The sequence below is a fragment of the Oryctolagus cuniculus genome, chromosome 11, assembly GCF_964237555.1.
Source record: "Oryctolagus cuniculus chromosome 11, mOryCun1.1, whole genome shotgun sequence".
Taxonomy (NCBI): Eukaryota; Metazoa; Chordata; class Mammalia; order Lagomorpha; family Leporidae; genus Oryctolagus; species Oryctolagus cuniculus.
In genome coordinates, this window is record NC_091442.1 from 15,283,408 (window position 1) to 15,296,289 (window position 12,882).

The 12,882-nt window shown below is 51.4% G+C and overlaps 1 protein-coding gene across 1 annotated transcript in view; it reads right to left on the reverse strand.

Moving 5' to 3' along the window:
• The window catches only part of MYBL2 (MYB proto-oncogene like 2), a 31,735-nt gene that overhangs the window by 16,727 nt on the left and 2,126 nt on the right, over nt 1-12,882 (reverse strand). Inside the window, exons 2-5 of the mRNA XM_002721063.4 lie at nt 11,980-12,073; nt 6,321-6,392; nt 5,449-5,541; nt 2,896-3,116 (exon numbers count right to left, since the gene is read on the reverse strand). Of these exons, the coding sequence (XP_002721109.3) occupies nt 2,896-3,116; nt 5,449-5,541; nt 6,321-6,392; nt 11,980-12,073 (480 nt within the window). The remainder of the gene's footprint in view (nt 1-2,895; nt 3,117-5,448; nt 5,542-6,320; nt 6,393-11,979; nt 12,074-12,882) is intronic.

A 12,882-nucleotide genomic window follows, 5' to 3' on the forward strand; every position in this document is an offset into this window, starting at 1 on the left:
ACTTGGAGTCTAATCTGGCAGGACAGACTGCCACATCTATCAATGTACAAGAATACCTGAAAAGTTGGTAGAGGAGCTGATGTTGTGGCATAGCAGGTTAAGCCGCCGCCTGTGATGCCAGCACCCCACATGGGCACCGGTTCAAGTCCCAGTTGCTCCACTTCCAGTCTTGCTCCCTGCTAATGTGTCTGGGAAAACAGATGGTCCAAGACCTTGGGCCCCTGCACCCACATGAGAGACCTGGAAGAAGCTCCTGACCTGTCTGGGGAGTGAACTAGCACATAGAAGATCTCTGTTTCTCCCTCTCTAACTCACCTTTCAAATAAATAAAACATAAGTCTTTTTTTAAAAGAAAAAAAAAAGGAAAGTCAGTGGAAATGGAATTGAAAGATATCTTTATTTGGGGTGCCGGGGTTGTGGCACAGTGGGTTAAGTCACCACCCGTGACACCAGTTTGAGTCCCAGCTGCTCCACTTCCATTCAGCTCCCTGCTAAAGCCTGGGAAAGCAGTGGAAGACAGCCCAAGCGCTTGAGTCCCTGCCACCCACACGGAGTTCCAGGCTACCATCTTCAGCCTGGCCCAGACCTGACAGCTCCGGCCATTTGAGGAATGAACCAGTAGACCAAAAACCTTCCCCTTACTCTGTATCTCTTTCTTTAAAAAAAAAAAATCAATCTTAGTGGAGGGGAGGGGATAAATCTGGATGCAAAGAAAAAATTAAAAATCCACATAATTTTCCCATGACATGCATTTTTCACAAACTTTTTAAAGACCCCCTCATATGCACAGATTTCAAAAATTTTTTGCACCAGGGCGGGCCTTACAGTGCAGCAGGTTAAGCTGTCGGCTGGAATGCCAGCACCCAATGACACAGGACACTGGTTTGAGTCCTGGCTACTGTGTTTCCAATCCAACCTCCTGCTAATGCAGATACTGGGAGGAAGCAGATGATGGCTCAGGTACATGGGCTCCCGCCACCCTTGTGGGAGAACCAGATGAACTTTGGACTGCTAGCTTCAGCCTGGCCCAGTCCTAGCTGTTGTGGTAATTTAGGGAGTGAACCAACAGATGGAAAAATCTTTCCATCTGTCTCTTGGCCTTTCAAATAAAATAACTTTTAAAAATTACGGGGGCCTGCAGTGCCGGTGTCCCATATGGGCACCAGTTCAAGTACCAGCTGCTCCACTTCTGATCCAGCTCTCTGCTAATGGCCTGGGAAAGCAGTAGAAGATGACTCAAGTGCTTGGGCCCCTGCACCCATGTGGGAGACCCGGAAGAAGCTCCTGGCTCCTGGTTTTGGATCAGTGCAGCTCCGGCCGCTGTGACCAACTGGGGAATAAACCAGCGGATGGAAGACCTCTCTCTCTCTCTCTGCCTCTCCTTCTTTCTCTGTGTAACTGACTTTCAAATAAATAAATAAATAAATCTTAAAAAAAAAGAAAAAAAAAAAAAACACAAGGGACTGAATCCTAAGTGGAGCAGCCAGGATTCGAACTGGCTTCCATAGGGGATTCCAGCACTGCAGGCGGTGGCTTTAACCACTACGTCACAGTGCCCCCTGAACCTCTTCTCATCCTAAATGCAGAGTATCCGGGTCTTGAACCAGCGCCTACGTGGGATGCCCACACTGCTGCTTTTCCCAGGCCATGAGCAGGGAGCTGAATTGGAAATGGAGCAACTGACATTTGGGGAGAGAACCAGCAGATTCAAGATCTGTCTCTCCTCTCTACCTTCCAAATAAAATGAAAATAAACTAGAAGTTTTTTTTAAAAAATTAGGTAGAAAGAAGACTTTTTTGAATATGAAATTACCAAAAACCTATCTCCCTGTACAGATCTCAGAAGAATGCACTCCTCCACCAAAAGCCAGAAGAGAAACCTCATAATAAGGAGGATCCAGCACAGGAGAGGAGCAGGTTGCTCCAGGATGACACCAGAGCTCAGCCCACGGCCACCGGATGGACAAGCTGGGCTCTGCAGGAGGGTTCTCAGAGGGAAACAGGGGCAGATGCGTCACCCAGGATGCCCTGGGCACCGGAAAACAGCACTGACCCATGCTCCCAGGACGCAGTGGGCCCCCGACAAATCAACAGCTATTATCAAAAACCACATGAATGAAAAACCAAAGCAATCGCCAATTCCAGGGAAAAACAGGTGTCAGACATGACAGTATAATCCTGGATAAGTTAGCTTCAGTAACTGACTGACTTACAGGGTCGTAATACTGCAAACACTGCTGTTTTAACTAAAAGTGATGGCAGGATACTGAAGCAATGGGGAGGGGCAGGAGTGAAGTCTAAGAAAGTGAAATGTCCTGTGGCAGAAAACCAACATACATGATTACGATAACATAATATAGATATGTGGAGGAAATACCAGAAAAACTAAAAAAAAAAAAAAAAAAAAAAAAAAAAAAAAAAAAAGAGTCTGTTGAGTCTGTTTTAGTAGAAAGTGGAGACCGGGAACTAATGTTTTCACTATAATCCTTTTAGAGTATAGTACTTACTACCTGAACTTGTCTTTTTATTTCCTTAAAGTCCATCACCCCATACTCTCCCAGATCATTTTACATGGGCTAAAAGAGAGAAATCCAGAAGGAAGGGGCTGACCAAGGAGACGAGTTGGGATCAGAACAATTCACTCCAGGCCCCCCAGTTGGTTTCTGGTTGAGGCCACGTGTGGCGCTGTCTGTCCTTATATACCACAGAAGTCAAGGCCTTCCTGGGGGAACCCACCATTCCCATGAGTGCTCTGGAGGCCCTATGGCTGAGGCTGGGGGTTAGAGGAGAGCACAGAACCACAGTAGCCTGAGGAAGCCCCTGAGTTGAGCGCGGCCGTCACCGCCCAGGAACACCACCCTGCACGGCCCAGCCCCCAGCTCCAGGGCAGGCTCACCTCCCGGGCAGCATCTTGGCGATCTCGGCCCAGCGGTTGCCCAGCACCTTGTGGGCCTCGCAGATGATGCGGTCTTCCTCTTCGGTCCAGCAGGACTTCTTCACCTCAGGGTTGAGGTGGTTGTGCCAGCGCTCACGGCACTGCTTCCCCAGCCGGCCCTTCAGGTGCTTGGCGATCAGTGTCCACTGCTTCGTGCCGTACTTCTTGACCAGCTCGATAACCTGGGAGAGGCTTCTGTGAGGCCAGTGGGACCCACCCCCCGCCCTGCCCCGACTCCAGCACTGGCACATCACTATGGCCCTGAGAAACACCACCAACCCCAGGGCACGGGACAACACGGAAGCCATCACGATGGCTGTTGGAGTCCACAGGTACCTACCCCAGGATGTTACCATGTCCCTGTCACCCAGCACCTGGGACAGGGGCCCAAAGTGTCAGAGAAAGAAAAGGAGTCAGGGTCCTGTCTCCCTTCTCAGGGCACAATCCAATCAACACACTGAGTACAAAAGAGCAGACAGAGGACCTACACACAGGGGTCCAAGACATGGCACCAAGGCTCATGCCCCACAGCATGTCCACGTGAACCAAGGTCAGGGACAGACCCTCCCCAGCCACACCAGGGCTGTCACAAGGCTATCCAGCACATTTTTGGCAATCAAGAGAGGGACAGTCCAAGCCACTGTGCTAGGCTTGGTTGGCCAACCTGGGCCGACTGTCACGTTGCTCAAAACACAAACCACAACGTTCGCAGCTTCCCGGCCAACCAGGCCCCTCCTGAATTCTCGACACGCTTTCCCGTACACACAGGAAGAGTGGGCACTTCACGGCAAAACGATTTCGATGGGGAAATACCCTATTTCACTTCTGTATGGTCTTAGTTTTCATAGCAAGCACGTATCACTTTGATTTTTTTACTATTTATTTTCATGTACTTGAAAGAGTGAGAGGGACAGAGAGAGATACAGAACTTCCACCTGCTGACTCACTCCCCACATGCCTGCAACAGTCAGGGTTGGGCTGGGCCAAAGCCAGGAGCCTAGAACTCCATCTGGGTCTCCTACAGGGGTGGCAGGGACCCCAGCACCATGGGCCATCATCCAGTGACTCTCAGGACACATTAGGAGACAGCTGAATGGGAAATGAAGCAGCCAGGACTGGAACCAGCACTCCAATAAAGGATGCAGGTGCTCCAAGCAGAGATTTGGCCCACCGCACCACAAAGCCCCCGCCTAAAATTAAGACTTAAAATCCCTAAAAACAAACCTGGGGTGGATGTCACAGTGCAGCAGGTTAAGCCACTGCTTGTGATGCCCACATCCGGTGTCTAAGGGCCTGGTCTGAGTCCCGGCTGCTGTCCTTCTGATTCAGCTACTGCTAATGCGCACCCGGGGAGGCAGCAGACGGTTCAAGTACTTGTGTTCCTGCCACCCACAGTGGAGGCCCAGATGAAGTTCCTGTCTCCTGGCTTTGGCCTGGCAATTGTAGGCATTTGGGGAATGAACCAGAGGATGAAATATCTCTTTGCCTTTCAAATAAAATGAAAATAGCTAAATTTAAAATAATAATAAAACATCTAGTCCTCTCACCTCCCTCTTCTCCCTGGGCTGCGCCTGCCAGTGCAGTGGCATTCTCTGGGCTGGTTTCAGGAAGAACCAGAGAGAAGACTCCTGAGAAATAGCCCGGGGGTCCTGGTGCTGCCTCTTCCTAGCTTGGGGGCACCCTACTCTGAGCCTTGATGTCCCCTTGTACCCATTCACACGACTGTGATCAAAAGGACACAGCAGGGCCGGCGCCGCGGCTCACTAGGCTAATCCTCCGCCTAGCGGCGCCGGCACACCGGGTTCTAGTCCCGGTCGGGGCACCGGATTCTGTCCCGGTTGCCCCTCTTCCAGGCCAGCCCTCTGCTGTGGCCAGGGAGTGCAGTGGAGGATGGCCCAGGTGCTTGGGCCCTGCACCCCATGGGAGACCAGGAAAAGCACCTGGCTCCTGGCTCCTGCCATCGGATCAGCGCGGTGCGCCGGCCGCAGCGCGCAGGCCGCGGCGGCCATTGGAGGGTGAACCAACGGCAAAGGAAGACCTTTCTCTCTGTCTCTCTCTCTCACTGTCCACTCTGCCTGTCAAAAAAAAATAAATTAAAAAAAAAAAAAAAAAAAAAAAAAAAAAAAAAAAAGGACACAGCATTTACAAGGCTCAGTGCCCAGGAAAACGGTTCACCAGGCACAGTCACCGTTATAACAAGAAAATAGCACCTGCCACCCTCTGTAAGCTCAGCTGGTGCAGGGACCACACAAACCCCTCCCGTGCATCACCTGTCCAACCTTCACAAAAACCCTACTGCAGGGACCAAGAAGCTGAGTGTTCTGCCCAACAGCCCCAGCTCCTGATTGCAGACCCTCTGGATCAGGACCTGGGGCCTCGAACTGGACACCTGGGGACACCCGGGCTGATCGCAGGCTGGCTCACTCCCAGGTTCATGTGCATGGACATGCCCACAACGGTGCCTGCTGCCCTGCAGGTGGGTGAAGGCCCACTGAATACAGGTGGCTGAGTTACCTTCTGGTCCTCCTCTTTGGTCCAGGGCCCCTTGACAAGATCTGGATTCAAAACTCTCAGCCACCGGTACTGGCATTGCTGGTCAGTGCGGTTCTGGGAAGTGAACAGGAAGAACATTCAGGAATCTGTGAGAACTCCTGATCCATGGGCTGGGACCCTTTGGAGCACTGGGCTCAGGGGTTCAGGGCCCAGTGTATGCCACCACCACCACCCCCACCACACACTGCAGGCCCACACACGAGGACACGCGTGGCTTCCCTTTGCTGCAGACGGGGACAGGTTCGGGCCCCTGTAGAAGATCACCTCCCACTACCCACACAGGCAGCCACCCCTGCCAAGCCTGTAACAGACTCATGAGGTTCCAGATCCCTGCTTTCTTTTGGGAGAGTGTTTCTATTTCTGAAGCACCACACGGATGAAAAGCAGATGAACAAAGTGGACAAAAGGGCTCTGGTGGCTCCGACCTCTAGTGGCCCTGGGGACCCAGGCAGTAAGCCAGAGAGCAGACACCTGCAGCCTGGGGGTGGGGTGGCTGCAGGGCCTTACTGTGCAGCCGCAGCCGGCGGAAGCACCACCTGCCCCCAGCTGCAGCCTCACTGTTGAGGAACCCAGCACCCATCCGCTCCAGCAGTGCACGAAGCAATGCAAATAAGCATGTCACTGGCCACAGCTACAAACCCCGCAAAGCCCCGGACACACGAGGCAGCTGTGGGCAGAGGCTTCGCCTCTGGGAAGCAAGGTCCCATGAACACAGTCGTCTTTTACGTGGTTCTCCTTCGGAGGGAACTGGTAAGAACTCCCTCGCCTTCTCCCTGGCAGGAAGCTTGTCCCCGGCACAGTGGTAGGTCGGCGAGAACCCCTGCCATACTCACAGGAAAGTGGCTGGCCAGGAACTTCCAATCCTGCTGTCCGAACTGCCTCACCAGGGCCCTCAGCTGCTCATCCTGCCAACACGAGGAAGACAGAGCTCAGCGCACACTGTGCAGGAGGCCGCCTCCCAGGCGCCCCCAACAGTAGCCCCTCCAAGAACAGCTCCGTCCTTCCATCCCGGCTTAAAATGACCACCTACTGCGCGCCAGGAATGGCAGTCACAGCGGCAGGCAGCAACCCTGAGGGGCTTATGGTCTAGGGAGAGCTCATCGAAAGCTCAGAGACACAAAGAGATGCACAGTAATGGGAACGCAAAGCTGGAACACTGGACTCAAGTGAACAAGGGACGCGAGATGGTTCTGGAGGGACGGCAGGGACCAGGCCTCATGCAAAACTGACGCCTCTGCAGCAGGCTAAGCCACCGCGGCATCTGAGCAGTGAGCATTTACGGTCCAATGGCTTGTGACAAGGGCTCCAACGTGCTTGCTGCAAGGCAGGAAAGGGGATGGAAGGAGGCAGAGTGGACATGCGAGGCCAATACTGCACCCAGGCCCGGGGTGACAGGACTCGGCTCTGGAGGTGGGGTAGCCATGGGCAGAACTGAGAGCAGGCAGAAGACACGTTCTCCTGAAGAGGAGCTACTGTCACACAACGTGCATCTCGGGATCCTGATAGGTCAGACATAAACGGGGACATACCGGATCATTCCACGCACACGGAATCTAGAAGATGTGAACTAAGATACAGGAACAAAAAGGAAGCCAGTGGTCGGACAAAAGAGACAGCAAGGAGAGCGAGGACTGTGTTGGGGGTAGTGGAATGTTCTGGAACGTGACTGCTGCTATTCGTGGCTGTAAACAAGCACCTGTGAAATTCACTGAGCTGTACGTCGAACGGCAGTTGATTGTATATAAAGTATTTCTCAATTTTATAGAAATAAAATATATAGGAGTATTTGGAATAGCAGTTAAGATGGCACTTGGGGGGCCTGGCGCTGTGGTGTAGCAGGTAAAGCTACTGCCAGCAGTGCCAGCATCCCATATGGGCACCGGTTCAAGTCCCAGCTGCTCCATTTCCAACGATGCTCCCTGCTAATGTGCCTGGGAAAACAGTGGAGGATGGCCCAAGTCCTTGGGCCCCCGCACCCGCATGCGAATCCTGGAAGAAGCTCCAGGCTCCTGGCTTCAGACCAGCCCAGCTCCAACTGTAGTGGGCATTTGGAGAGTAAACCAGCAGATAGAAGATTTCTCTGTCTCTCTGCCTCTCTGTAACTCTGCCTTTCAAATAAATAAATAAATAAATCTTAAAAAAAAAAAAATATGTCACTTGGGACACACTTTCTCATATCAGAGTGCCTGAGTTCAAATCCCAGCTCTGCTCCTATTCCAGCTTCCTGCTAACAATGTGTACTCTGGCTCAAGTACTTGAGTCCCTGACACCCATGCAGGAGACTTGAATGAAATTCCTGGCTCCTGGTTTTGGTCTGGCCCAGCCCCAGCTGTTAGAGGCATTGAGAGTAAATCAGCATATGGAAGATTTCTGTCTAATAAGTAAAATTTTTAAAAAATATGATATACACAAAGAAAACATGGTAAAGACATCAATGAAATATGACCCAGTCTTAAAAAAAAAATGAAGAAAAACAGAGGCTAATGTGGCACAACGGATTAAACCACCACTTGCCACACCAGCATCTCATATCAAAGTGTGGGTTCGAGTCCCGGGCTATTCGGCCCCGACGCAGCTTCCTGCTAATGTGACTAGCAGAGCAGGAGACGGCTCAGGCCCCTGCACCCACGTGCAAGACCTGGATGGAGCTCTGAGCTCCTGGCTTCTGCCTGGTCCAGCCCCAGCTGTCAACAGCAATTCGGGGAATGAGCCAGTGGATGGAAGCTCTGTCTCTCTTGCTCTGTCACTCTGCCATTTGAATAAGTAAATAAACAAATCTCTAATTAAAAAGAAGGCAAACTAAAAAAAAAAAAAAAAAAAAAAAAAAAAGGAAATTCTGAAACATACTAGATGGAACAGGGACAACCCTTGAGGACATTTTGTTCCATGAAATAAGCCAGTCACAAAAGGACAAGTACTGTGTGCTTCCAGTCACGAGGTACCGAGAGCAGTCAAAGCCACAGAAACAGAAAGCAGGCACCTAGCAGCCAAGGGCTGGGGAGAGAATTAGTGCCCAAAAGGTAAGAGTTCCATTTCTCAGAAAACAGAAAGCTTCCTAAGATCTGCTGCCCCGTAGACCATGGGGAATACTTAACACTGCCATACTGTGCCCTGAGAAAGGGTTAAGGCCAGGGCTGGGCCAGGCTGAAGCCAGGACTAGAACTCCATCCAGGTCTCCCAGATGGGCACAGGGGCCCAAGCACCTGTGCCATTTCCCACACTGCTTTCCCAGGTGTGTTAACAGGGAGCTGGATCGGAAGTAGACTTGAACCACCAGCACGGCAGGTTGTGGCTGAACCTGCTAAGCCACAACACAGGCCCCCACACCAATCTCTTAGCCCAATGCCGCCCCAATGTCTACTCCTAGCTACCTACACAGATTAGTGCATATAAAACAGAAGGAAAGCTTCCCTTAGCCAGGGGACGTAGAGAGGGACAGGGTAGCTGTCCAAACCAGGAGGCAGGGCTCCCCTGCTTTAAAACCTCACTTCCTGGGGCCGGAGCTGTGGCGTAGTGGGCTAAGCCTCCACCTACAGTGCCGGAATTCCATATGGGCACTGGTTCTAGTCCCGGATGCTCCACTTCCAATCCAGCCCTCTGCTATGGCATCAGAAAGCAGAAGATGGCCCATGTGCTTGGGCCCCTGCACCCATGCGGGAAAATCAGAAGAAGCTCCAGGCTCCTGGCTTCAGATCAGCTCAGCTCTGACCACTGTGGCCATTCAGGGAGTGAATCAGCAGATGGAAGACAGCTCTCTCTCTCTGCCTCTCAAATAAATAAATCTTTAAGAAGGGGGAAAAAAAACTCACAGTGCCAGTGGAACAAGCCCAACACTTCACAGCAGAACCTCAGGGCCTTCCAGGGGTTGGTCCTATTCTATCTTTTCATCGGCATCAACCATTCTGCCCCTTCAAGGACCCTCCCCTCCAAGACTCTGGGCGCTATGGCATTTCCTGCTGGGACACACCCCAAACTCTCTACACAGCTTGTCTTCCTGGGGGCTGAATTTCCAAATTCTCACCCAGGCTCGAAGGCCACGTTCTCCATGAACTTTCCCTAAGCCCTTCAAGGAAGTCACCTCTCCTAGCACAGGTATCTGCACGCTCCCGGCTCTCGCGGGGACAGGCGACTCTCAGCCCCCGTGTGCCATGAGCCTTGTGCAAGACAAGAATGCAGGTACAACAGGAGCACATCGGACACCACTCCGGCCATCACGAGGTCCTGCGAAGACCAGGATGACGCGCGTCCCGCTCTGGATGAAGAACCAATCCGTGTATTCTCCTGAGCCGCAGGAGCTGAACACGTGACATCTTCCCTCCTTGGACCCCAGAGGGATGAAAAGATCTGCTCAGCACACATCTGAACAAACTTCTTAAACAATGAAGAGGGTTTTACAATCATCCAGTACATTAAAGACAAAAAAAACACAAAGAGTCAAAAATAAAAAACCTGCAAAATTAAACATATCAAAGGAAACAGAGGCAGAATAAAAAGGTCCGGCACGGGCACTGTGGCACAGCGGCACCTGTACTGGAGTGCCTGGGCTCCAGCTTCCTGCTAATGTGTGGGAGGCAGCAGGTGATGGCTTAGGTACTTGCGTCCCTGCTACCCACGTGGGAGAAGGGGAGAGAATTCCCAGCTGCTGGCTTTGGCCTGGACTGCCCTGTCTGTTGCCTCCATTTGGAAATTAAACCAGCAGATGAATGATCTGTCACTTTTTTTTCTTTTTTTTTTTTTTTTTACAGGCAGAATGGACAGTGAGACAGAGAGACAGAGAGAAAGGTCTTCCGTTGCCACTGGTTAACCCTCCAATGGCCGCCGTGGCCGGCGCACTGCAGCCGGCGCACCGCGCTGATCCGATGGCAGGAGCCAGGTGCTTCTCCTGGTCTCCCATGCGGGTGCAGGGCCCAAGCACTTGGGCCATCCTCCACTGCACTCCCTGGCCACAGCAGAGAGCTGGCCTGGAAGAGGGGCAACCGGGACAGAATCCGGTGCCCGAACCGGGACTAGAACCCTGTGTGCCGGCGCCTCAAGGAGGAGGATTAGCCTAGTGAGCCGCGGCGCCGGCCTTAAGATCTGTCACTTTTTCAAATAAATAAATACTTTAAAAAAAAAAAAAGATAAGGCCAGGGGCCAGCACTGTGGCAAAACGGGTTGAGCTGCTGCCTTCAACACTAGCATCCAGTGACACAGCATACAGTTTTTTGAGCCCCAACAGCCCACTTCCAATCCAGCCTCCTGTTAATGTGTCTGGGAAAGAAGCAGACGATGGCCCAAGTATCTGCACCCTGGGCACCCATGCGGGAGATCTAGATGGAGTTCCAGGCTCCTGGCTTCAGCCTAGCCCAGCCCTGGCTGTTAGGACCATTTGGGGAGTGAACCAGTGGATGGAAGATCTCTCCATCTCTCTCTCTCTCTCTCTCTCCATATCATTCTTTTAAATAAATAAAACTTAAAAAAAAAAAAAAAAAAAAAAAAAAAAAGGCCAGCAGGAACCTGTTAAGAAAAAGGTCTAGGGGCCGGCTCTGTGACATAGCGGGTAAAACTGCCGCCTGCAGTGCTGGCATCCCATATGGGTCCCAGTTCAAGTCCGGCTGCTCCACTTCCAATCCAGCTCTCTGCTATGGCCTGGGAAAGCAGAAGATGGCCCAAGTTCTTGGGCCCCTGCACCTGCACGGCAAGATCCGGAAGAAGCTTCTGGCTTCTGACTTCGGATCGGCACAGCTTCAGCTGTTGCGCCCAATTGGGGAGTAAACCAGCAGGTGGAAGACCTACCTCCCTCCCTCCCTCCCTCTCTCTCTCTCTCTATCTCTGCCTCTCCTTCTCTCTGTGTGTAACTCTTTCAAATAAATAAACAAACCTTTAAAAAAAAAAAAAAAAAGGTCTGTTTCTATAAAGCTAAACATACACCTATCCCATAACCCTATCTAAATATCTTTCCTAGAGAAATGAAAATACACCCACACAAAGACTTAGCCAGAATCCCCGTAACGGCACTATCCACAACAGCTAAAAACCGTTAACATCCAAGCATCCATCAACGAGTCAAACATGCTGTGTGTACCTATCATGGAATACTATCCAGCAATAGGGCAGGACAAATCCAGGTGAGTGGTGACGCAGAGGCTCAGCCAGCACCTGGGACGCTCACGTCCCATTCGTGTGCTGGTTCAAGTCCCGGCTATTTCACTCCCCATCCAGCTCCCTGCTAATGCATCAGGCAGGCAGTGGAAGACGCCTGAACACTTGGGTTCAAGCTACCCAGTCTCAGTGATGCTCAGCCTTTCAAATAAATCAGTCTTAAGGGGGAATAAAAGTACAACCAGCATCCATGACGGTATGGCACATGCCAGCTCCAGGGACACTACAGTGAGGGCCCTGAGAGGGCTTCCTGCACCCTCAGGACTGACAGTCCCCCGGCTCAGCTCTACAGCTGGGCCCCGGGCTGCCAGGAACCCTCACCCCCAAGGCCAGAGCCGCGTTCTCACTCACCTCCTCATGGGTCCATTTCACCTTGCACTTGCTGTCTCTCTGCTCCAGCACGTCAGAGTCGGTGTCCTGGCAGTGCAGCTCATCCAACTCCTCCCTGTGGGGAGGGCACGCTGAAGGTCAAGGGCAGCACATCTACACTTACACAGCAGAGGTATGTGGCCAGCGGCCGGCCCAACTGAGCAACAGGTTTGGGAGAAGTGAGCTTTTACTTTTCCTACTTCTGAAAATACGAGCACTTCTGCCTTCCTCATTTTTAACTGAATAGGGTTATAGGCTTAATTTCTTCTGTTCTTTTATTTTCAGGACCACTTCACTGATTTCAAATGCAACAAGAAAAAAAAAAAAGCTAAGATTTCATGAACAATACGATACTCAAAGCCAGACCCCCACTTTAATATTTTGCCATTTGAGACTTACAGATTAAAACTGATGATGGCTGTAATCCTTAGGCACCAGGATTTTATTATTACTTATTTGGGAAAAACATTTTAAATACATTCTCGCAATAGTTGCTCATTTTTGCATTTCCCTAAACAAAGGCATAGTTAATGGAGAAAAAAAATCATAAGCAACTTTGAATTCTGGATGCATTTACTGTCTAACAGGCAATTTCCCAAGTGCTCCAAAAGTCCTCATTTGTATTCAGCTTATCGGCTCCCAGTATCTCCTCCACGGACATCAAGACTGCAATCCCCCAGGGAGGTCCTACATCAGGTCACCTGTGGACGATGTTTCCAGGCTGGGCATTTGTAAACGGGGAAGGGCCACAGATTTCCACAGAAGCAGGGAAATACAGGCCTCTGTGCCCAAAAGAAGGCAGGCGGCTTCCTTTATGCCCCATGCCTTCTCCAAAGCTCTGCACTGCTTGTCCCAGTCCCTCTTCTGCTCCCACGACACACTGCA